The sequence below is a fragment of the Panthera onca genome, chromosome D4 (assembly GCF_046562875.1).
Source record: "Panthera onca isolate mPanOnc1 chromosome D4, mPanOnc1 haplotype 2, whole genome shotgun sequence".
Taxonomy (NCBI): domain Eukaryota; kingdom Metazoa; phylum Chordata; class Mammalia; order Carnivora; family Felidae; genus Panthera; species Panthera onca.
The window spans coordinates 71,141,825-71,167,916 of NC_138351.1; the positions used below are offsets into that span (position 1 = coordinate 71,141,825).

Sequence of the window (26,092 nt, forward strand, 5' to 3'; positions counted from 1 at the left end):
AGTTAGCGGCGGCGCTGGGGCGCAGCCAGGCGGGCGGGGGCCGGAGGCTGAGCCGGCAAGCCAGCCGTGCGCACAGCTCTGCCCGCCACCCCAAGAGCGGATCCCCGGCCGCCCCTCGGCTCTCGCCAGGCTTCTAGCGCAGCCCCTCGGGGTGCCCATCCATTTCCTCAGGTCACTACAGCGTGTGTTTTGTTTTTCTTTTTCCCCTCCCTGTGTGCCCTTCTCCAGGATGGCAGAGGCGGAATTGCACAAGGAAAGGCTGCAAGCCATAGCAGTAAGTCCACTTTCATTTTATTTCCTTGCTCTATTGTCTGGGATGGAAGGGGACCCCGAGTGTTTTGGGGCCATCGACGTTCTGGCACAGTAGCCGCAAGGCATGTGTTTGGGGGATAAAAGTCTGTCAAGGCTCAGCTACATTGCCTTTTCTTTTATTACGTCTGTAGACAGAAACCCCCAGGGCGCGCTTTGGGCTGGGGATTTGAATGTGGAAGATTGGCTTAGAAATAAAATGCTTGCTACTGGGCTTTGGGAAAAGACCGAACAGACGCATGGGGGTGGGCTTGGGGGGAAGGGGCGATTCCTGGAATATTATCACCCAGTGATCCCTACTACTCTGACTGCATACCCTGGAGAACCAAGAGAACGGCGACCTGAGCGGTGGCCACCCTTCTTGTGGAAGCTGTTCGGTCTCCTAAGTGGGAAACCAGCAGTCAGCTCCACTGCCAGCCACGCGGTAGAAACCTCCTCCTGAAACCGGGGCGTTAATTTCCCCTGTGCTGTTTGATATTGGCAAGGACGCTGGCACAAGCCTCCATCCGGACGGGATCTGGGGACTTCTGCTGACGACTGGGTCCTGGGCATAATGTTCCAAGAAAGCATCCTTCTTAAGGGGGTGGATAATCTGAAACCTGTTTTTAGCATACAAAGGCACAACCAGTTTTGGCAAAGTTTACATGCACTTTCAGAAAAGTGTACCCTCGTGCATCTTGAGTACAAAACAGAACTTTCTGGGACTGTGTAGATTTGAGCAATCTTGCCACAGTGTTGCCAATGATCCACAGATGTGGTATTTTCACTGGAGCCACCACAGCTGGATTATATATTTCCTTTGCAGATGAGGGAATGATTACTGCTGCTATATGAAATAATAACAATTAAAAGAGAAGGCCTGTTAACATACTGGCATAAAAGAGTCTCCAGACGTTCTTCTACCTAAGTACCTTTTTTTTTTTTTTTTTTTTTGGTCCAGGAGTTCTCTGGAAACACATATAAATTTGTTGGAGAAACGATGTGTAATGTTTTGGAAGCAAAGTATATTAAAGTGTTTTCAAAATCCTTTGGACAGGTTCTTCATAGGGAAAATGCATACAGGCCCTTCTCTTTAAAAGAAGCATTTGATATGATTTCCGTAGCACTGAGAACCTCTTTATCAACGACTTCAAATCTGAAATGTCTTGGAGATTTTACCACTGAAGTGAGAGGGACATTTGTTGGCAATGTTGAAATGCTATGGTTTTTTTTGCCTGTTGGGCAATCTTTGAACTTGGTCTTCAGAACTCAGGAAAGTTTTTTTTTTTTTTTTTTTCCTTTCCCTTTCCCTCTGTGCATGTGTATCTTGATGGTTAATGAAGTTGTTTATGGTTTCTAAACCTAGTGGCAAGGCAGTGTGGCCATTGTGTCACGAACTTGGTAAGAATGGAGATATTCAGTTATTGGTGCCAAGTAGCTGGTGGGTGTTTTATATAAACTGAATAATAGGCTGCTTTAACCGCCCATGAAGTGACTGCTCCAGAGAACGTTCAGTTGCTCCCATAGGCTGTGGGAAGGTTTCCAACAGTTGTCACATTTTCTGCTTTTGCGTGACCAGCTTTACTGGATGCCTGAGGAACAGCTGAGCTCTATGAGAGGTCTTGCTCTCTGAACAGGGAGCCAGTAGAGCTCACACTGGGGTCACCCCTTTCCAAATGGAGTTGGGTGATCCCAGCAGGGGCCAAGTGGATTTTCAAGAAAGATCCAGCCAGTAGTTTGGAATTCTCTTGACTATATGATTAGTACATGCACAAATACTTGTGCATATTCAGTTGTGGAATTGAGTTTGTCCTGTACTTAGGAGGATGTTGATGATTCTCATGAACATATCAGCCTCAATTAATGTATGCGTTGTTATTGGTTCAGATACTCTCAGTGAAATGACTGTGTGTGTGTGTGTGTGTGAGAGAGAGAGAGAGAGAGAGAGAGAGAGTGAGAGAAGGGAGGGGGCAGTGGGTCTTGAGACCATATCAATAAATCATTCTATGCTACACTTTGGCCTAGTGCACACTCTCCAAATTCGGCAAACCGTGCCTCTCTCTGCCACCTTCCTAGAGTTCTCAGGGAACCTTTGGGAGCTCACAAGCCTGCCTCTGGAGCCTAGCGCTCCTGAAGTATGTCTGGAGATGTGAAAGAGGAAGAGAATAAGTCCCTCTCTCTTCACCAACTTGGGCTACTCTCCAAAAGGCAGAGCAGACAGATGAGGATTCTAGTCTGTAGGGTCTTAGGCTATTGTTAGCCTGGACCACTGTTCCTTCATCTGTTAAATGAGCTCGTGAGTTCTACTCATGGGCTGGTTGTAAGGTTTAGATATGATGCAGGTGAAGTACCAGGCATGTGGTTGTCATTAGATGATGTCGAGGCAGAGTCCTCACTTCCTATTTGCAATGCTACCCTGTTCCATGAGGGTTAGAGACAGTACCTCTGAAGCAGGAAGAGTCTGAGCAGCCTTTAAAACTTTGCCCTTTAATTCTGAATAAAGGCCAGGGTTGTGTCCAGCATCAGTTCCTCTAGCTGCTTCAGACACAGGCCCAGAGCTGCCACTCAAGGATTTATCCATCCATTCATTAGCAGGTGCCCACAGAGCGCCTCCTCTGGGAAGGTACTATCAATATCAAAAAGTCAGTGTCCCCAAGTCTCAGCCATCAGATGGAAGATATTACTTTTTACACACTTACATCCTGAAAGAACGTCCTGTGACCCATTTGTCACATGGTAGTCTGGGATTTTGTTTTTTTAACCCACTAGAGAATAAAGTACTCAGAGACTATGGTACTGTAATTGATTTTTTCCAGTTGAATCCAGAGCCTAATCAACAAGAAAAGATGAATCTCATCCTACTTCCTGACAGAAGAAGAACAAGTCCATCTTTGACAACTGTCTCTACTCCCAGGCACTCCTTCCATCTGTAGGGACACTCCCAAAGCTATAATAGTAGGAGATAGCAAACTGCCTCTGTAGCAGAATTAATATGAATAATAATTCTAGGGAATTACAGTACAATTGCCATTTATTGAACATTATCTATTCAACAAGGTACTGTGTGATCTGCTTTTTTGTTGCTGTTGTTAAACCTTAAGTTGTTAATAGTCTGGGGGCGCCTGGGTGGCCCAGTCGTTTAAGTGTCCAACTTTGGCTCAGGTCATGATCTCAAGGTTGGTGGGTTCGAGCCCCCACGTCACTCGGTGTTGACAGCTCAGAGCCTGGAGCCTGCTTCAGATTCTGTGTCTCCCTCTCTCTCTGCCCCTCCCTGCTCGGTCTTTGTCTCTCTCTGTCTCTCAAAAATGAATAAACGTTAAAAAAGATGAAAAAATCTAACGGAGAAACACACATAAACAGTTACTATGTAGTGCCAAGAGCACTTACGCAAATGAGCACTCCTGTGGAGCAGGTGACCTAACCTCAAGGAGCTGTGGAACATTCTTCAGATGGGAGATGTTGGAGCAAGTCCTGAAGACTGGGCAAGATAAAATATAATCACCTCCTGGTTAGCAGAAGATATTTATTTATTTATTTGTTTATTGTTTGTTTATTATGTATTTGGAACCGTTAATAAGAGAAAGGGAAAGCCAAAGGCATGTAGGAGTTAAGTCGGTAGCTGAAGGTGCGAACTCGGTAATAAGACTAAAGTGCATTTTAACACACCTTATGTCATTTAATGCGAGTAAACCGATGAGGTAGGAATCACTGTGTTTACCCAGATTTTATAGGTAAAGAGCCCAACATTAACAGATAGTGTCAAAGCCAGGATTTGAACCCACACTTCAGGGTGCTGGAGCCCCTGTATTGCTGCCTGGATGACTGCCCTGAATTGCTACCCCTAAGACGGTGGCCCATCTTCTGCTTTTCCTACGAGCACACTGTGCAGGTGGTTCCAACAACCTCAGGGTGAGCCAGCGAGGGGGAAGCAGACTGATCCAGTAGCACTGGGAAAGGCCAAGGCAAACCAGGAGGCCCACATCCTTTTGAGTGTCTTCCAAGCTGGGTTTTGGTGCATGGAGAGATCTGATGTGAGTTCTGACGGAATGAGTAACGCTCCCTTGGGGAAGAAGCTACTGTGTCTCAATGGGAATCAACTTTGGGAGAGGATGTTATGTCTGTGCATCCGGGAGGAAGACGGCCTTCCCTGGACCTGTGGGAAGATAACTAAATGTTGCAGAGGTCGTCTTGGGCCAAAGCCCCCGGAGCCATATGGACAAGGCCTGGGGCCTGTACCGGGGACCAACATGAGCATGTCCCCTTGTGCTAAAAATATGAAAGTCCCATCCAATCTACACAGGCTTTTTATTTTTTTATTTATTTTATTTTTTTTTTCAACAATTATTTATTTTTGAGACAGAGAGAGACAGAGCATGAATGGGGGAGGGTCAGAGAGAGGGAGACACAGAATCCAAAACAGGCTCCAGGCTCTGAGCTGTAAGCACAGAGCCCGATGCGGGGCTTGAACTCACGGACCGTGAGATCATGACCTGAGCCGAAGTCGGCCGCTTAACCGACTGAGCCACCCAGGCGCCCCTACACAGGCTTTTTAGAGAATTTTGTCATTTAATAAGAACCCACTCTGTGGAATAATAAAAATGGTCTTTTGCATTTGTACACCAGTATGTGATTTATAAAAACCGGCACGTGTTACCTCAATTCTGAGCTGTGTGGGGCAGGTCTCGTTACCTCCACTTTACAAATGACTCTACAGAGGTATCCAAGCCCACACAGTGAGATGTGGAAGAGACGTGTTGAGGCCAGTCCCTCCTGAATCCTGATCCCTTGTGTTAGTGGCACATCTCGCTTGGAGGGGTGCCCTGATGGGGTCGGGGGAAGCTGCCACAAGGATCCTTTGAGCTAGAGTCCCACAGTCAGGAGGAGAGGGATGACCTTGAGGACATGTGGGCCTGGATGTGCCTCTATGGAATGTGCCCTTTTGGGGATCTCACTTTGGGCTCCTCTGCCTCTTGAGACTTTCACGCAGAGAGCACAGTTAGTGGGCCTGTGGCTCCCACCTGCTCCCATTCTCTGTCCCGAGAAGGCCTGGATGTCGGTGGGTGGCTTAGCCTGGCTGTGCCCTGCACTTGCAGAGAAACACTTCTGGCATTTCCTTGCGTTCATGTCTCCATGCCTCTTCCTGCCGTGAAATGATAAGGGTTAGAGTGTGGAACTAGGGGCAGAGGGGGCCAATCAGCCTGCTTTTGATCCAGGCCACTTAGGTTGGTCTGCATTGCCTGGGAAGAAGTCCTTCCTGCAGTTTACATGTGATCCCCGTCCAGTCCAGCTTCCCAAGCCAGGGACCCCTCAGAAGGTTTAGACACTCAACCCCAAGCCCTATAGTAAAACAATGGATTCTTGTGGGGACCATCCCTGTACATGTCCCTTGTGAATCTGTGTCACTGGCAGGTGACAGCAAAGGAATGAAGAAACAAAGATCCTGACCACTCGTTTGTTTCTTCCTCCATCTCAGAAACAAGGGTGATACTGTGCTTCTAAAATTTCAAGTTCAGGCCTAAACGATGGTTTGCTCCAGATACTGGTGCTGAGGAAGTGTTCACCCCAGCTGAATCTGCGGGGCCACCCAGGAGATAGGTGCCGCTTTGGGCTCGTTTAGGGTCATTGCCAGGTCTGAGGGTGCCAAGGCAAGCCTTATACAAACATGCGCCAGGGTCATACACCTCTCTGGCCACTTATTTGGACCTCTGAGTATTTCAGGCTTTAGCCTCTTGGGACAAAGAGCAGCTACTCTGGCAAGGGCCCCGAGACATACAGCAGCCTTCGTTAAAAAGTCATCGTTAAAAAAGCCAAGCAGGTGGACTTGTGGAGTATGATTTGTCAATGTTTAGGGGAAACCAGGGCTCAGTATTGGTGCTTGTGCATTTCTTTGGGGCTGCCCAACACTTTTGGGACCCCTGCCGTTGGTCCTTTGAACTACCCGCATTTCATCACTGATCCCCTTTGGGAGTGTTCAACTCGCTTGACAATAATCACTATGTGGTGTGACATCGGTCATCATGTGGTGTGACATTGACTGAGACAGCACATTGTCACTGATGCATGGAGACACTGGACAGTGGCCTCCTGGACTAGCAGTGACTCGCATGGTCTGGTGAGTTATGAGCAGGGATTCTGGTATCCTAAAGCCTTGACTCAAGTCCTGGCTTTTCTGTTAACATCTCTATGTCCTCACCTCACCGTCTCTTGGTTTCCTCATCTGTAAGATGCGGATAATCATAATACCTACCTCATGGAATTGTCGTGAAGGTTATTTGAGAAATTTCATGGGAAATGCCCAGAGCAAGGATATAGAAAGCACCCAAAGTTCTCTGTTTGTATGTGAATCAACAAATCAGAACTCATGGATCCTTAAACAGAAAATGGACACAAAGAGTGAAAGATGAATTCTACTAACTTCAACATTTTAGCCAAACTGGGAAATTTCAGATGACTATGGTAGCTACTGAGCATTTCCAGTGCAGGAGGATACTACTAATAATGAAAAGGGTTGTGTATAGTGGATAGGAGGTGCAAATTTCAAAGCTCCAAGGGCTAACAGGTAACGTAAAGGAGTGACACAGACCGAGTGGGCAATCGTGAGGACTTGGAAAGCAGACGCCTCTTTGCAGTTAGGACACGGTAAATTTATACCATGTGGGAACATGGAATGTATGTTGTCACATCAACTCATTTTCACCGGAAGCAGGAAATCTGCTTTTCGAAAATGTGAGATCTCCCTTTAAAAGAGAACTAGTTTCAACACTTTTAAAAAATTTGTGGACAAAACAAAATTCCTTTGAGTCAATAGGTCGACCTTGTGTGACCTCCAGATGTAGGTAGAACTTTGAACTTAACAATATGCTTTTCTTATGCATGGACTTATTTGGATTTCACAAGGATATTGTGGAAGTAATATTATCAGAATCCCCCTCGGTGTTTTTCACCAGGGCTTTGTGAGTTTGGTGTCCAAATGTTTGGATTGTTGGAAAAATAGTGCATATTTACTGTCTCTTCTGATATTAAGTGAGCTCTTGTAATCATTGACATTATGGTAACCCAGAATATTCACATCTTGGTGAGTGGCTGCTCTTTCAAAATTAACAGAAAAATTGTAGACAATCAGTACCTTGATGTGGGAAATTCCTGTTAGAGAAGAATCTTTAAGAATACAATATTCGAATCTGACGCCCTCACATATATCACCCAGGGTGTTTAGGTGATTTCAATTTATTATCAGCCTCAAGTAATAGACAATATAGGGAGACCCAGCTGGACTTAGAACTTCGTAATAGCAGCAACTGGCATTGAACATAGACATTTTAACAGATATGGTGTAGAACAGTGATTCTCAAACTTTAATGCATTAGGATTATCCAAGAGCTCCTTAAAACACAGGTTGCTGGATCCCGCTCCCAGGGTGTTTGATTCAGCAGGTCTAGGGCAGGGCCTGCTAATTTGCCTTTCTAACAAGTCCCCAAGCGATGCTTTCCCAGCTGCAGCTGCTCTTCTGGGGAGTACAAGTGGAGAATCTCTGGTGAAGGGCTAGATTAATGGTAAAGGAAGATCGTGGCCTGGGTCTTGATCAGTGCCACATTCCCACTGGGACATGTCCGGGAGTTTGTGAGGTGTGGATATCTACAAGAGGCGAAATAGAATAAAAGACCAAATGGGAGCCTACAGAGAGCTCAGTTTGAAAGTGATGTAGTATCTTCGCACACCAAGTGGCTGTTCAGGAGGAGGTCTTTGTTTGGGTATTTGTTTTAATTGATTTAAAGAGAGTGAAGTTTCTATGGGTCACTTGAAGACACCTGTTTGAAGGGTATGCTTCGGATTAGCTGGTTAAAAGCATGGGCTACAAAATTCACGCAGAGGGCCACGCAGTCGGGCAGATACCCGGCCGTCCAGTGGGAGGCCTTTGAGAGGGGCACGGTACCTATTACGGCGCTGTGGGTGTACCCCTAATAGAGGTCCCCTAGCAGATCAGGTGATGAGGTTTGGTAGCAGCCTCTCCGGCCCTCACACCCACTTCATCATGCAGCTGCTTCTCACGTGGGCAACTCTAATAGGCTGCCAGGATGAGCCGCAACTGAGACTCATTTAGTCGATGATGGCTATTGTTTCTCCCAAGCCAGTCTGTGCGTACACAGGGCTGGCTTGTCACTGGCCTATCAAAGAGGAGTTTATTCTCACCAAGAGGTCCCACGAGCTTCCCTCACCCTTACTTGTAGCGTCCATTGTCCGGCCCAACCCTTCACGTGCAGAAGGATTCAGCCTCAGCCAGACTCTTGCCTGTCTCAAAACACAACGCACAGCGGCCACGCCGTCCAGGACGCAGCCCAGGAGAACACGGACGGATCGTGGCTGATGGCCGCCCAGCGCGGGATACTTTGCAGAGGAGAGTTCGCACATGAGCGCTGTGGGTTTGGGAGAACATGCACAGCTGAGACCTATTTCTGACAGGAAATGCCAGCAGAAGCAGAGGATTTTGTGGGGTGGTGTGTGTTGGAGGTACATATGCCCTTGGTTAATTCTCATGTCAGTCTTTTCCATTAGTTTCGTGTTGAACAAAATCTTCAAAAGGAGATTATTACATACGCGAGAGACAGACAGACAGACAAAGACAACCCGTAGCCTGTTTACATAACACTTGAACGTATAGAAAAAATGCTTGGCGGTGATCTCTGACTCTAGTATCAATGCTTCTATTGCGTCACACGAGCTTAGCCGGAAGATGGGGATAGGGCACCTGGTACCTTTCCCTTGCACAAGATGGAAAGGAAAAGAAAAGCCACATGTGCCCCCAAGATAAAAGCCCTGGTTGTAGGTGAAAAAGGCTGTGGGCCAGACCTCAGAACACATCTTCCTTCCCCACCCACCCCTGCCCTGCAGCCTGTCTCATTACCCTGTGGGCTTCTAGGCTCATGACAGTCTGTGCACTGCCAAATGTCCTTGGGGCATTTGTAAAACCCGCCCTTACCGTTTTGCTGAATTATCCTGGTTTACTGACTATTCTAGGTGGGTGGGATTCCGTCCCCTTCTTCGAAATTATAACCAGTCATCTGAGTATTCGCTTTATTTTTAAATTCAGAGCTGAAACTTAAAACTTTGAGGGTTAGAAAAAAAAATGTTTTTCTTAAGAGAAAAACATATGCTTGAAAATTTAACCCCTTCGGTGGTAAGGAGGGGGATCTTCTTTCTCTGAGTTTGAGCAAAAATGGCAACAACTTTGAGGCCAGTAACTACCACACAGGGCCTCAGGATCCGGGCGGCTCTGGTAGTATGTGTGTCCCATATGTGACATGATAGAGAGGCTGTGATCTGTGAGAGGTGCCTCTTGGCTGAGAGGTATAGAGCCCTCTGTGGGGCTCCTGGTTGGTCCAAACACTGAGTTTCTATGGTCTGCCTTGTCAGCTTGGGTTGATAATACCTGTTGCCTCTAATGGGGTGGGGAGTGGTTCAAAAATTTCCTTGTTCCATGGGGACTCTGAGGCATGTAAGATCTGAAAAGTGGAAAGGAATAGAGCGGTTCCTCAAGAAATTAGGAATAGAACTACCACGTGGTCCAGCAATCCCACTTTTGGGTACGTGTCCAGAGGAAGTAAAATTGCTACCTCCAGGAGATATCTGTACCCTTACATCCATTGCAGCATTATTCACTGTGGCCCATATATGGAAATGACCTAAGTGTCCACTGACAGGTGAATGGATAAAGAAAAGGTGGTTTATATAATAATGGCATTTTTATTCAGCCTTTAAAAAGAAGGAAATCCTGCCATTTGTGATGACATGGATGGACCTTGAAGACATTATGCTAAGTGAAATAAGCCAGATGCAGAGAGGCAGGTACTGTATGATCTCGTTTATATATGAAATAGAGAAAAAAGTCAAACTTCTAGTAATGCAGAGTGGAATGGCTTTTACTAGGGACTGGGAGGTGGGAGCAAAGGGGATATTGATCAAAGGATACAACTTTAAGTTAGAAGATGAGTAAGTTCAGAAGACCTAATGTATAGCATAGTGACTGCAGTTAATAATCATGTATTACATACTTGAAGTGTGCAGAGTAGATCTCATGTGTTATCATCACACACACACACACACACACAAATGGCAGCTATGTGAGACGATGGATGTATTAATTACCTTGATTGTGGTAATTGTTTCACAATGACTATATATATATATATATATATATATATATATATATCAAAACATCACGTTGTACACCGTAAATATATACAATTCTTCTCAATCACACTTCAATAAAGCTGGAAAAAAACAATCAGTTAAAAAAAAAAATCTGAAAAGCTTGAAGTTAAATAGTGACCTTGAAAGGAGATACTGCTTATCCAGGCAAACAAAAACACACTGTGGGATGGTGACAAGCCTATCCTCTGAGATCCCCATTTCTCTTTACCAGGTGCTAAACAGGCAGCCTTGTGCATGAACAGTAAAGTCCGGGCATATGTGTTCAATACGTAGCGCTGTTCATCAAATAAAACTCGCAGTAGAAGCTGAAGGATATTTAACGGTGGGATAAGTCTGGTGGGGGTGGGTCAGAAGGCAGAGCCTGGAGGCTCGCTGTGGGATATACTGTCTAGTGCCACCAACTACTGGAAAGAAGACACTGGTAGCCTGATCACCCCCATCCTTATTCACGCCGGAGTGAGAATAATGGATGCCCCATCAGTATTGGATCTGATAGGGGAGAATGAAGAGAAAGTACTCACTCTGACCCCACAGAGGAGGCGAAAGGGAAAGTAATTTCGATTGCTCAGTTACTCCCCCCTCCCCCACTGCCGCCATCATCTCTGTCTGGACATGTCAGCTGCTACTGCCTCTGGATGATTCCAGCTCTCCACCCGTCCTAAGCCTGGGTCCACAGAGGAAAGCTGGAAGCAGACTGGCTTAGCAGTGGACAGGCAGGCGTGGAACATCTTCTCTATAGGGAGCCAGGGCACCCTGGGGCTCTGAAGACAAGTAAAATGTGGCAACTTCATCCTGTAGCTTTTTTTTTTTTTTTTTTTTAATTTTTTTTTTTTTTCAACGTTTTTTATTTATTTTTGGGACAGAGAGAGACAGAGCATGAACGGGGGAGGGGCAGAGAGAGAGGGAGACACAGAATCGGAAACAGGCTCCAGGCTCCGAGCCATCAGCCCGGAGCCTGACGCGGGGCTCGAACTCACGGACCGCGAGATCGTGACCTGGCTGAAGTCGGACGCTTAACCGACTGCGCCACCCAGGCGCCCCCATCCTGTAGCTTTTTTAAGGGGGGAGGGAAGAAGGGTCTCCCAACTCCAGAGGGCTTCCCATGTGCCAGACACCCTGCCGAATGCCTGGCATTAAAAACCCAGATGTGTACGGGTGCCAGGTTGACACGGTGGCTGAGCTCCTGGGATTGTGGTCACCCAGAGAGGGCCGGCTTCTCAGGGGCAGGCAGTATTCAACTCTAGTTGATTGGTACTTTGTGAGGATACACGCCCAGGATCTTCTGCTTTTTCAAGAGGACCTGGAAATCCAGCTTCTGAAGGGAGTCTGTTGATGTTTAAATGTTCATAACGATTTAAACACTGTATGGGCCAAACCAAACATAAAGAGATTTTAGCACAGTGTGGGCTGGATTCATTTCCCATCCCACCTCCCTCCCTGCCGGCCCCCACCCTGGGCCACCAGTTTTCCACTTCTGCCTTTCACAGCATATTTTATTTAATTGCTAGGATTTTGAGGAGGTGACCGGGTGGTGGTACAGCTTGAAGCTAAGTGAGATGTAGATACGTTTAGGCATGTTGAGCAAATTGGTGGGTGGGCCTGTCAGAAACCCTTCGAGGGGCCCTGTGGGATGGGGACCCTGTAAGAAAGCCATGGTGTTGGGTTAGAGTCAGAACTGCTACGTCAATCAGTTCCTTATGCAGCTTGCTGGGTGAACCCGTGAGTTTTCTGGAAGACATAACAACTGAAAGCCCACTTTAAAAAAGAAAATGAACAGAGCAAATGTGACCTTTTTGATGTACACTTCTCTGAATTGTAACACACGTGTAGATTTGTGTAACCACCAACACCCTCAGGATACAGACAGTTCTGTCAGCCTCCAGTACTCTCTCAGGAACCACTGGTGTTGGGCGCCTGGTTGGCCTAGTTGCTTAGGTGTCCGAATCCGGCTCAGGTCATGATCTCGCGGTTCGTGTAAGCAGTTCTGTTTGCACCCAACTTTACCGGAACAAGAAATCCACCCAGTCTTTGGTGCGTGACTCTTTCATAACAAGTACCCCTCCCAGACCTATAACAAATTCTTATTTTCCCCCGATATTGACCTTCTTTTCCAGGCTGGCCCTCTCACTACCCCCTCCCAGGGTTATCACATTTAGCAACTAAAAATATAGGATGCCTGGTTATTGCACGGGACACACTTTCATACTAAACAATGATTTGTTTATTTGAAATTCAGATTTAACTGGGCACCCCGTATTTTATCTGACAAGCCCATCACCTTCACATACCTGTTGCCTTCACCACTGATTCAGAACCCGCTTTTTCTAGGGCTGTGTTTGACTCTTCCATTGTGAGTGTGAAGATACTCATTGGTTTTATTGACTGTTTTTGTAAGTTTATGAATTTGGGAGAGAGAGAGGGCAAGCAAGCATGGGGGAGAGGCGGAAAGAGAGGGAGAGAGACAGGGTCCCAAGCAAGCTCTGCATTATCAGCGCTGAGCCCAGTGTGGGGCCCGAACTCATGAACCACGAGATCATGACCTGAGCCAAAATCAAGAGTTGGACGCTTAACCAATTGAGCCACCCAGGCGCCCCAATACTCATCGATTTTAAATAGTAATATATTTGTAGGGAGATAGGATGCATATTAGAAGGATAAGAGTGCCTCATCAATACATTAATGTGTTTTCAAGAAAGCCACTGGACATATCTTTTCTGGAGAATATGAAATGGCCTAATGTGTGTTGGAAGGAGGAGAACAGCTGAATTTCGGAAATTGCTACATTTCCCAGCCCCCCTCTACTCCCTTCCCTTCTGACCTTTGAATAATATAAAACTGCAATAAGACTAAACAGGGAGATGGCTCACACTGAGTGAGTTTAAAAATACCACTGGAATGCTAGCCTTCAACAAGCCGTATATCTTATCCTGCATTGAGCAAGATGGGGCCTCATGGCATGTTGGCGAATGAGTCGCTCTGCGGCCACAACCAGATGATTCCCAGCCTGGATATTTTGGTCGAGAGGGCCGTGATGGTTGATTTTATTTGTCTTGTTTGTTTGTTTTTTCATTTATCCATTTTACTAGTGTGATTTCAGAATCACAGTGAGACAAGAAGGAAAATCAATTTGATATGGCAGCTTCAGAATTAAGAACAAATGAAAATTCTTATTTTCAGTTTAGGCCAAGGGTCAGCAAGCAATACCCACCCACCCCCCACCCCCACCCCCACCCCCACGGGTCAAATCTGGCCTGCAGTCTGTTTTCATAAGGCCTGTGAGCAGTATGTCGTTGTTACATTTGTAAATGGTTGGGAAAACAATTTTTTCGAGGAACATTTCATGACGTGACAATTACCTGAAGTTGAGATTTCAGTGTCCACGCATGAAGTTTTATTAGAACAGGGCCATTCTCATTCATTTATGTGTTGTCTAGGGCTGGCTTCATGTTGTAACAGCACAGCTGAATAGTTCTGACAGAGACCATGTGGCCTGCAAAGCCTGAAGTATTTATTCTCTGACCCCTTATAGAAAAATTTTGCTGTCTCCTGCTCCAGGTGGCATGTCCTCTGTGGTTGTCTCTGCCATTAGTGCCCCAGGTGTCTTTTACCTTAGAGAAGTAACTGGTGTCTTTTTGCTGGCAGTCCAGAACAATAAAGCATCTCAGTCACGCTTGTAATGTTGTCTGGGCTACCACGATGGAAGGCTTGTATTCACTGAAGTGCTCACATGTGAGTTTTGCTCCTGTAGAATTTTCTTCTTATATCCTTGCCAGCTAAGCCAACTGCATGCTGTTTCCCTTTGGAAGCCAGAAAACCTGATGTCTTAGAGGTGATGGCTTGGCCCATCTAAAAATAAGTCATTACATGTAAAACCATTTTTGTCCCCCTAGTGACAGGGACTGAGAGGGTGGAGGGAAAACACTGGTGATTCTCCAGATCATTTTTCTTTCTCCCTAGAAATTGCCAGAACCCTCATTCTGCTCTCTCTGAGGATTTTTTTTTTAATGTTCATTTATTTATTTGAGAGAGGGAGAGCGAGAGCGCGCGCACAAGCATACAAGCGGGGGAGGGGCAGAGAGAAGGAGGCACAGAACCTGAAGCAGCTCCAGGCTCTGAGCTGTCAGCACAGAGCCGGATGTGGGACTCCAACCCACCAACTGCAAGACCTGAGCTGAAGTCAGATCCTTAACACACAGCGCCACCCAGGTGCTCCTCTCTCTCTCTGAGGATTTTAAAGAGAATGTGTCAGAATGAGAGTCAGAGAACAGACGTACCACATTCCCTGGGTCCAAGCAGGAAGCCAGTGAGCAGTGGCTTCTGACCAGCTGCCCTGTCATTTGTTAGCACTTTGTGGTAGGTTAGTTACCTCCTGGAACCCATAGGATCACTGCCTTCAATGTAAATGAAGTGACCATCTGTTGATGATGATAGCCTGTGGTAGCAGAATCCATGTGGGGCTCTCTGAAACATCAACGGTTTCCTTTCCACTTCCTTCTCTTTCTTGTCCAGAAGGGCCGGCCACCCCACGAAAGCTGGTGGGTACGCCCCAGCCCTGCACTCTCCTGTGGCCCTGTGAAACCTGGCAGGGGTGCATTCCACACATGGGATGCTCCTTGATCACCTGGCTCTGGTGGCCAGGGTGGCTTCCTTTCCTAGTTCCCCAGAACTGTGACAATTGGAGAGACAGTTCTTAACAACCCCAGGGCAGATAGTTCTTAACAGATAAGCAGATTGAAACACACCCCTAGTCTTTTGGCGGAAAAGGTCCATTTATTGGTGTGGAGCTTCAGCCTGAGGGGCAGACTTCAGGTTTGCCACATTTCAGAAGCTACAGAAGTACTCTCAGAGAAAGTAGGCTGGGGGATGCCATTTTTGTGCTCTCCCTTGGCCTCACTACAGCTTACCGGCACTTCTCAGGAAGGAGCTTATCCACTCATCTGAAGCCCTAATTTTTGCAGTTGTCACCCAGAGGACACCTCCAGGTCACCTGGTCTGGAGGCCAGCAGGGTTTACAGTTGGGGTCCCATGAGGCTGTATATATTTGCATACTTTAAAAGCTGCTGCCCGGGGCGCCTGGGTGGCTCAGTCGGTTAAGCGTCCAACTTCGGCGCAGGTCATGATCTCACGGTCCGTGAGTTCGAGCCCCGCGTCGGCCTTGTGCTGACAGCTCAGAGCCTGGAGCCTGCTTCAGATTCTGTGTCTCCCTCTCTCTCTGACCCTCCCCCGTTCATGCTCTGTCTCTCTCTGTCTCAAAAATAAACATTAAAAAAAAAAATTAAGAAAAAAAAAAAAAGCTGCTGCCTCAGGATTTGGCTTCCAATCGGCCTGAAGCTAGGTGCTGATTGTGATCCCTCCCTTTGGAACACTGACAGTTCTTGACATACCATTAATGACTAGGACCTATCAAGAACAAGTCAGGCTTCTTAGACAATCACAATCCAACGATGTATTATTACAAGGATCGTACACCATCATTAAGTGGGATTTATTCTAGTGATACCAGGATGGTTCAACATTCATAAATCAATCAACTTGATACACCACATTAATAAAATGAAGGATAAAAATGATATGATCATGTCATTAGATGTTAAAAAATCATTTGACAAAATTCAACATCCACTTACGATAAAAAAAATTCTCAACAAAGTGGGTGTAAGAGAAAATGTACCTCAATGTAATAAAAGACCATATATGACAAGCCCACGGCTAACATCCTACTCAATGATGAAAAGCTGAAAGCTATTCCTCTAAGATCAGAAACAAGACAAGGATGCCCACTCTTGCCATTTTTATTCAACATAGTATTGGAAGTTTTACCCAGCGAAATTAGGCAGGAAAAAAAAAAAAAATAAAAGGCATCCAAATTGGAAAGGAAGAAGTAAAGCATCCACTATTTGTGGATGACATGATTTTATATATAGAAAACCTAAAGACTTAAAAAAAAACTGTTAGAACTAATAAAAGAATTCAGTAATGTGACAGGGTACAAAATCTATATATAAAACTCTATTGGATTTCTGCACACTAACAATGAACTATCAGAAAGAGAAATTTAGAAAACAATCCCATTTACAACTGCATCAAAAAGAATAAAATACCCATAAATAAATTTAATCAAGGAAGTGCAAGACCTTTATAATGAAAACTATAATATCAAAGAATTTGAAGAAGTCACAAATAAATAGAAAGAAATGTCATGCAGAAGAGTTAATACTGTTAAAATGTCCATATCACACAAAGCAATCTATAGATCCAGAGCAATCCCTATCAAAATCCCAATGGCATTTTTTAAGGAAATAGAACAAATAATCCTAAAATTTGTATGGAACCACAAAAGACCCAGAATAGCCACAGCAATCTTGAGAAAAAATAAGGCTGGAGGCATCATACACCCTAATTTCAAACTATATTACAAAACTATTGTACATGTAGGAACATTGATGTAGAAACAGACATGTAGATCAATGGAGCACAATAGAGAGTCAAGAAATAAACCCATGCTTGTATGGTCAATTAATTTATGACAAAGGAGGCAAAAATATACAAAAGAGAAAGGACAGTCTCTTTAATACATGGTGTTGGGAAGCTGGACAGCCACATTCGAAAGACTGAAAATAGTTCACTCTCTTACAACACACACACAAATTAACTCAAAATAAGGACTTGAATATAAGACCTGAAACCATAAAACTCCTTGAAGAAAACATAGGTGGTAAATTCTTTGATACTGGTCTTGGTGATGATTTTTTGTATCTGATTCCCGAAGCAAAGGGAACAAAAAGCAAAATAAACAAGTGGGACTACATTAAACTAAGAGGCTTACGTACAGTAAAGAAACTATCAACAATGTGTAAAGACAACCTACTGAATGGGAGAAAATATCCAAATCATGTATCCAGTAAAAGGTTACTATTCAAAATATATAAAGAACTCATACAACTCGACAGCACAAAAACCCACAAACAATCTGATTAAAAAATAGGCAGAGGATCTCAATAGACATTTTTCCAGAGAAAACCTACAGATGGTCAGGCACGTGAAAAGGTCATTAACATTAACATCAACATCATGAATCATCAGGTTAATGCTAATTAAAACCACAATGATATATCACCTCATACCCATTAGAGTGGCTGTTATCAAAAAGCAAGAAATAACAAGGTTGGTGATGATGTGGAGAAAAGGGAACCCTCATACACTGTTGATGGGAATGCAAACTGGTGCAGCCACTGTGGAAAACAGTTTGGAGGTTCCTCAAAAAATTAAAAATAGAACCCCACCATATGACTCAGAAATTCTACTCCGGGTGTTTATCTGAAGAAAACAAAGACACTAATTCAAAAAGATATATGCCCCTCCATGATCATTGCAACACTATTTACAACAGCCAAGATATGGAAACAACCTAAGTGTCCATTGATGGATGAATCAATAAAGATGTGTATATACACAATGGAATACTACTCAGCCATAAAAAGAATGATATCTTGCCTTTTGTGACAACATGGATGGGCCTTGAGAGTGTAATGCTAAGTGAAATAAGAGAAAGAGAAATACCGTATTATCTCACTTGTATGTAAAATCTAAAATAAAATAAACAAGCCAAAACAATGAACAAACAGAACAAAACACAGAATGGTGGTTGGTGGGGGGAGGTGGTCAGGGAGCGGCTGGAAGGGGTGAGGGGGGCCAAGAGATACAAACTTCTAGTTATAAAACAAATAAGTCATGGGGATGTAATGTGCAGCATGGTAACTATAGTCAGTAATGTGATGCATATTTGAAAGTTGCCAAGAAAGTAGATCTTAAAAGTTCTCATCACAAGAAAAAAAATTTTTTTGTAACTTTGTACAGTGATGGATGGCAACTAGATTTAGTGTGGTGATCATTTCACAGTGTATACAATTATCGAACCATTGCATTGTGCACCTGAAACGAATATGAAATTGTATGTCAGTTATATCTGAATTAAAGAGAAAGGGCCAGCTACAATTTTGAGGCTTGTCTGCCTGGAAATTTCCAAAGGGACTTTGTGCCTTAGTAAATATTTTCAAATTGCCCAAGGTTTTGTAAGATAACAGAGCCATAATTGTGAAATTAGGTTAAAAAACAACAACAACAAATAGTATAGTGCTTTGGCTGGCCGCATGAACATGCTGGAGCCAGCAGTGGTGTGGGTGCTCATGGTTGTCCACTCTGTGGATGGATGGCTTTTGCCCTTGTGGTCCTATAAACTCCTGACCCTGAAACTCTCTATCTGGGCTGCTTATGAGAAGCTGCTTGGAGATAGAATGCCAATTGTATAGTGCAGGGTTTCTCAACTATGGCACTATTGACATTTTGGACCAGATAATTCTTTGCAGTATGGGGCTGTCCCATATGTTGTAAGACACGTAGTGGCATCCCTGGTCTCTGTCCAATAGATGCCAGTAGCACCCCCCTGTGCCCTATCATGGCAATCAAAAACGTCTCCAGACTTTGCCAAGTGTTCCCTGGGAGACAAAATAAACTCTTTGAGAGCCACTGATACAGTATAATGTAAGGGTTACCTGACCAAATACATTTCTTGTACTTTTGTCATTAGAGATTCATTGCTTTAAGCCTTTGCTTTCTTTCATCCTTAGGGATTCATTCTTTAAGCCTTGAAGCCTTTTTTATTTTCCAGAATCTCCCAAGAAAACACAAGTTTCTTGAAAAGGGTAAAGCCTCAAGCCTGGAATGGCAGGTGGTTTTCATCTCTTATGTCAACTCTGACCAATGGGTACTAGCCATCCATAGGCCGCATTGGAGTTTGGGGGAAAGGACACCATGATGGATGAGAGTTGTCTTTCACGTGTAAGAGGTGAGGGATACGTGTGTAAGGAGTTTTGTTACTTCACATCTGTGCAGAGATTCATTCATCAGGCCTTTGTCTGGGATTGTAACTACTCCCGGAGCACCATTGACACACGGTCACTGTGGCTTCGTGTATTTGTCAGGGCAGGTGTCAGAAAGGTGTCTGAAGACGTGTCTTGTCTACACCCTGCAGAGCTGTCGTAGGCACTAGTAGAGCTGCTGAAGTTGATTCGATGGGAATAAGCCACAGGAAGCACAACGAGAGAGGCCAGCAGGAGAACTTCCCATCCCTCTCACCCACTTGGTTATAAGCTTCTGGAGGGCAAGAGCCGTGCTGTTTGCATCATTACCTACCTGCTGCCTTCTGTGGTACCTTTTGCATTCTGTCAAAACCTGCTTAGTGACATTAAGCAGGGTTCCTAACCTCTTCTGTATCTTGCACCCTTCGCAGTCTCGTGGACTCGGAATGATGCTTAAATGCACAAAAGAAAACACATAGGATTAACAAGGTAACCTCTTGTGCTGAAAGACAGAAAAATATTAGAAAATTGCAGTAGGAAACAGATGTGCTACTTTATGATTGTATTAAATAAAATCCAGTGGCAGTTTGAATACATGGTCCAATCTCAAATTATTGATGAGCATAAGTGATATTTTGAGTTATCCCAAACAGCTATAATGTGAGGGACAAAACTGTGATTTCTTTTTTTTTTTTTAAGTTTATTTATTTATTTTTAGAGAGAGCAAGAGAGTGGGGGAGGAGCAGAGAGAGAGGGAGAGAGAGAATCCCAAGCAGGCCCTGCATTGTCAGCACAGAGCCCCATGCAGGGCTCGAACTCAAGAACTGTGAGATCATGACCTGAGCCAAAATCAAGAGTCAGACATTTAGCCCACTGAGCCACCCAGATGCCTCAACTGTGATTTCTACCTATGACAAAGTCATTAGTATGACATTCCTGAGGCCTGTGCTTGTGTTCATAACTAAAGATGATGCTAAATTTTAGGTAGAGGTTAGTGAAAATAACCTTTAACTGGATGCCCTGGTTTCTGACTTATCCCTAGATTCCCTAAATTCTTTCCTAATTGGGCCCCTGCATTAAAGGCTGCCTCCATTCTCTTGCCTGGCACTTGTCCTGCCAACTTCCTGGGGGCTCTTGCCTTGCAAATTTCTTCCATTTCCATCTTCCACACTCCTTTCCACCTAAACTCTCCCAGCTGGGTTATTTTTTGGTTCCTGTCTAAGTTCTCCCTGAGCTTAGCAAGAGAAGAGAAGCTTTCAGCCCCAGCTCGGGGGTTCCCCGAGCTCAAGACGAGAGAGAAAAGTGGGCACATCATAGATGCCTGTGAATGCTTGTTGAACTGAAGAGGTCGCTTTGCCAACTTTGCCTGCTGCTGTTGGATGATTGGACTGTGTTTGAGATCCGTCTACTCTTGATGCCTCCCATCTGCATGGGGAGCAGCCAGTATTTCCAGTTAGAGCATGACCTTTCGGTCTGGTTTTCCCAGTTGCTGGAGATTGACAGAGTAAGATTGTGAAGTTTTCCTCTTCAGGAAGAGACAGGGCTGGGCACCCATTGTGACTTCAAAAGCCACAGTGAGCAGTGGGAGGGGTAGGACCTTGGAGCAGCAATGAGCCCACCACCTGCGCCTGCATGAGCAGCTCTGCAGAAGCCACTCCCTTTCCCATCTCACACCTTGCTCTGGACCAGTGGGGCAAGGGGGCGTGCACTCAAACCAGGCAGCCTGGGGATTGATGATTGCTCCATGAGAATTTCATAAGAAAAACAAACAAAAACGGGCCATCTCTAATTTAGTTCCCTCTCATATCAAGGGCACAAAGTTCCAAAATGTGCACCTGTGGCTTTCGCCCAGTGAATACATCTACCCAATTTGGACTACTATGGCTTCCCTGGTTCTTTTTGCGCCTGGATTGTCATAAAGGATCCGTAGTGGTTTCTAGAGCTGTCTTAAGAGAGTGCCACAGACTGGGCAGAAATGTAGTGGCTCAGAGTTCTGGAGGCTGAAAGCCTGAGATGAAGGTGTCACCAGGATTGGTGTCTTCTGCAGGCTGAGAGGGAAGGGTCTTCTCCAGGCTTCTGTCCTTGACTTGTAGATAGGCATCTCCTCTGTGTCTCTTCACATCGTCTTCTATGTGCATCTGGCTCTATGGCCAGATTTTCTCTTTTTATAAGGACACCACTCATACTGGATTAGGGCCCACCCTAATGACATAATGTTAAGTTGATTAGGTCTGTAAAGATGCTATCTCCAAATGAAGTCCTATTCTCAGGTAGTAAGGATTAGGAATTCAATATGCCTTCTTTGGGAGGACACATTTCAACCTGTAACAGGGTCTGTGTGTGGTATTAGATGGCACCTGCCTGTCACAGTGATGGCTGTTTGCATCCTACTCTGCTTCTGGCTCTTGCAGTAGAAAATGTATCCAAAGGAAATGGCCCAGGAACCCGTAAGTAATGGTTCCCATTTGCCATTAATGCCTCAAATTTCTACCCTTTTTTCACACTCACGACTTCCTTTTAGCATCCACAACCCTCAGACCTTCTGTCTCCAGTCAAAGCCTTATACCTGGAAAGGCCCAGAACAGCATTTCACACAAAGGTGTAAGGAAGAAAGCTTAAACATTCTGTCCCTGTGAAAGCCAGTTAAAAACAGGGCAAGACTATAAACTATGTCACAGGGGCTCAGAATGTCAACTCAGCCACCATCAGTGCTGTGTATGTTTTGTTCGGGACCCTGGGTTGTCCCCCTACGTCACCATAAGTAATGAAGAGAACATTCCTGGTGGGCTCACGGCTATTTAGAGTTTACAGAATTGTCTCACTTCTTTTATCTTGTTGGCGCCTCAATGAACAGGACAAGTATTATTTTCTGCATTTTATTTCAGAGGAAACAGCTCAGCTAAGCAAATGGTCCATGTGCCTTTGGGGCAACATCATCTACATCTCTATGCCAGCTCTCTTCCCACTTCCCCCAGCATACCTGTTCTGTCATCTTCCATTTCCCCTCGGGGTTCCACAATGTGGTTCATGAAGCCTGAGTCTCTGTCTCACTGATCCCCTTGCTCTGCTCCAGGAGCCAATCCTGGTCCCTCGTGCTGTCCTCGAGTGGGCAAAAAGTAGCTTGCCCCTGGTCAGGGTGGCCAAGGTGAGAGTCCCAGGTTTTAAGGCCAAAGGGGTAGCACGGGCAGAGGCGCCAGGCCTGTGATGGTGCAGAGCAGCATCGGGAAACCACATGGAGTTGGGTATTACGGAGCATCCCAAGAAATGAGGCTAGGACAGGAGGTGCTGGGTGACAGAAGGCCAGGTGTGCCAGGCAGGGGGCCAGGACTTGCCCCATGGGTGTTGGGAGCCACTGAAGACCCACGGTTTATCAGAGAATATTCTGGTGGCAGAGTGGAGGCAATATAAAGCAGGGAGCCACCATAGGTCCCACAGCCCCTGCCCAGGGCCCCATCACTGCCAAAGCTGGTACATTCCTGAAGGTTTCTCAGGCGGCCTCTCTGGTCCTTCCATGCAGAGGTCCTCTTTCCCTTTTATAATTGCTTAAACCACTCTCTTTATACTGAAATCCAGAAGCAGCAGCTTAACCAGCTTCAGCTGAATGCCTTAGAACCCATGGAAGCCAATTTGGAGGCTGAATGTTGGAGGTTATTTCTGGACATTGTGACAGCCTGCTCAACTTTCAGAGAAGCCCGGGAATAAAGGGGTGACTCAGCCTGTGAGCCTATTTTTAGGGAAAGCTGAGGATTCAGTGTGGAGCCACTCAAAGTCCCCATTGCCGGCCCGTGCAGGGTGTGCTATTGGTGAAGAGATTGCTGGGCAGATCTCTGGCCAGATTGCTGTATTTACCATCAACTGAATGTCACCCAGCCTTCCCACACACCAGCAGGAGGTTTATTGATTTGAGAGGAGGGTGTGAATCCAACATAAACAAACCTTTAAATCAGAGGAACATATTTCAGGGCATTTACATGTGAGAGCTGACTTTAGAGCTAAAGAACTAATACCATAAGAGCTCCTGTTTATTGGGTTTTTCATAGGTTTACACATTATGGTAAGTGTTCTGCGAAAGTGTAACAGGAACATCGATTCACTGTGAGAGGTATGGTATTGTTAGCACCATTTTACTAGTGGGGAAATGTTAACTTCAGGAGGCTAAATACTAGCCTGGGTTGGGTAGCTGAGTCCAGATTTGACCTGAGATCTGGCTCCAAAGTTCATGCAAATGACCACTCCAGGTTTGGCAAACAAGTGGCCCCATGCTGCCATTTGCTGACTGTTTGGTCCTGGGAATCACTAACTGATCATGGAATTATTTCCTGCTCAGCTCAGATTTGCCCTCACGATTCTTCTTTTTAAAAAAAAATTTTTTTTAATGTTTATTTATTATTGAGAGACAGAGAGAGAGCATGAGCAGGGGAGGGGCAGAGGGAGAGGGAGACACAGAATCTGAAACAGGCTCCAGGGTCTGAGCTGTCAGCACAGAGCCTGAGGCGGGGCTCGAACTCATGAACCATGAGATCATGACCTGAGCTGAAGTCGGACGCTTAACCGACTGAGCCACCCAGGTGCCCCCCTCAGGATCCTTCTTAACACAGTGCTCTAGATAATCACTGTGACCAAGTGAGCAGCATTAGTACTTGAGATGAAGCCCATCTGTCATCTTATTTTTCTCATTTTGTTTGCTCAAAATAGAATCTTTAAGTCTGGAGACTTTTTTGTTGTTGATTTCTACTTATAATCTTTTGTTTCCTAAATATTTGTAAGAGAGCATTTAACACGATTTCCTTTTACAGTCAGTGGAGTCTGTTCTTTAATAGGGGATCCTACTGCCTTCGAGGGAAGATGATGTTTTAGGGCCCAAAGCCTTGGTATGGACATTTAGCTTATGTATTGGTGTCTGTGGTGATGAGTGGAAGGTGGAGAGTGAACTTCAGAAACTTGGGCCATTTATAGCAATAAATCTTTCAAGTAGCCCAGCCTGCAATAATTACAGTAGGATGGTGAAGGGGGTGGGCGATGTGGTGTGAAGGCTAGGAAAGCAAGATAATGGGGCAGACTCTGGGGGAACGCGCTCTGCTTCAGTTGCCGTGAAAAATGTCAACTCAGCGGGCAAGCTTGTTGTCCTAAAAGTATAACAACAGCTGGGGCTGGAAGTCCCAACAGGGAGAAAGGAGCTCCTTAAAGGCAAGCTCAGACAAGAGAAAGGGTAAGGGAATCTCCGGGTTGGGGGCCAAGGAAGAACCGAAGAGCCATGCAGCAGGATGAGATAGCATCCATGTAGGAGGAAGTCCATGGTCAGGATATAAAACTGGAACATTAAGAAATAATGATAGAGGGGCACCTGGGTGGTTCAGTTGTTTAAGCATCCGACTTCGGCTCAGGTCATGATCTCGCAGTGAGTTCGAGCCCCACGTCGGCCTCTGTGCTGACAGCTTGGAGCCTGGAGCGTGCTTCAGATTCTCTGTCTCCCTCTCTCTCTGCCCCTCCCCCACTCATGCTCTGTCTCTCTCTTTCTCAAAAATAAATAAACATTTAAAAAAAGAAATAACAATAGAAATACTTTGTTTAGGCTATTTATACATGGAGGCTAGCATGATCTCTTTCTGGCATGATTTCTTTAAGATTACAGATAATTGAGCTAAAACATAGTTGAACAGTTGAAATGGATGGAAGGTAGTACATATGGATAACCAACACAGGGTACGCTAAAGAAAAAAAAAGAAAAAAGAAAGGAAAACTATTTTGCTGTGCTTAAAAAAAAGAAACAACCATTGCCCCAACAAACTCAAGTCAAGAAGCAATGGAAGCCTGTTAGCAAGAGGCAGGCTCTCAGTCTTAGGCCTTGGCTGTAGAATCAGGCCCCCTGGCCCTGGGAATAGGATGGGAAGAGTATGACAAGACTCACTCTGAAATCAGATCAGGGCAGAGCTGGAACCAACACACTATTGCCTGGACTGGGTACCCCTTGGTGAACAGCAGCCCTCTCCTTGCTCATTATGTCTCATTGAGCCTTATTTTTGGGTGTGGGTATAATGCAAGCTCAGAGGTCCTTTGGATCATTTGAATCCAAACCAGAAAAAGGACTACTTTGCAGATGGTTTTACCTTACCTCTGAAAGTGCTGGTGATTTGCCCAGCAGGGATCAGAGACCTGATAGCTTCCCAAAGCTCTGATATTAGACACATCCCATCCAGTTTCTCCTGTTTTCTCATCTGCTCAATAACCTGATGGTGGTGCTAAAGGAACTATGGTGTGTCTGTGGGCTGCATAGGAAGGCTGCAGAGGCACAGGCCCAGTCCCCCATCCCTCACCCTGCTTCTCCCTCCAATAGACATGGTAGGAAAAGGAGATGGAGAATGGAGATGGCGCCTTGGCATTCTTAGGGTCTGCATTTCATGGGTATGTGCTCCTTGGGAGATAAGGAAATAAATGAGGTTAATGGATATGCAAATGATGGCAATGGCCATAAGTATATTCCTTGGAAGTTGGAAGCCGGGTGGCTATGTCCCAGAACAGACCCCTAGAGTCCAAAGAAAATCAAAGGCTGTCACATAATGTAACTGGCCACCCCTGAAGCCCCACCTTTTCCCAGGCAGCTTCAGAGAAAGAATACCCAGCCGGAATCTGACGGCTGAACTGGATGGCTGGGTTATGGTAATACTGTTGCCAAAACCACTTGGATTGTTTCCCCAGGGGGCTTAAGGAAGCAGCCAAGTTTCCCGCTTCCCCCCTGA

General features: G+C 45.3%; 1 protein-coding gene across 10 annotated transcripts in view; it reads left to right on the forward strand.

The window, feature by feature from the left end:
* Positions 1–26,092, forward strand: part of PALM2AKAP2 (PALM2 and AKAP2 fusion) — a 480,648-nt gene that overhangs the window by 152,853 nt on the left and 301,703 nt on the right. For all 10 annotated transcript variants that reach the window (XM_081790931.1, XM_060609057.3, XM_060609059.3 and 7 more), the window contains exon 2: positions 229–274. In XM_081790931.1, coding sequence (XP_081647057.1) covers positions 230–274 — 45 coding nt within the window. In that variant the 5' untranslated portion in view covers position 229. The remainder of the gene's footprint in view (positions 1–228; positions 275–26,092) is intronic.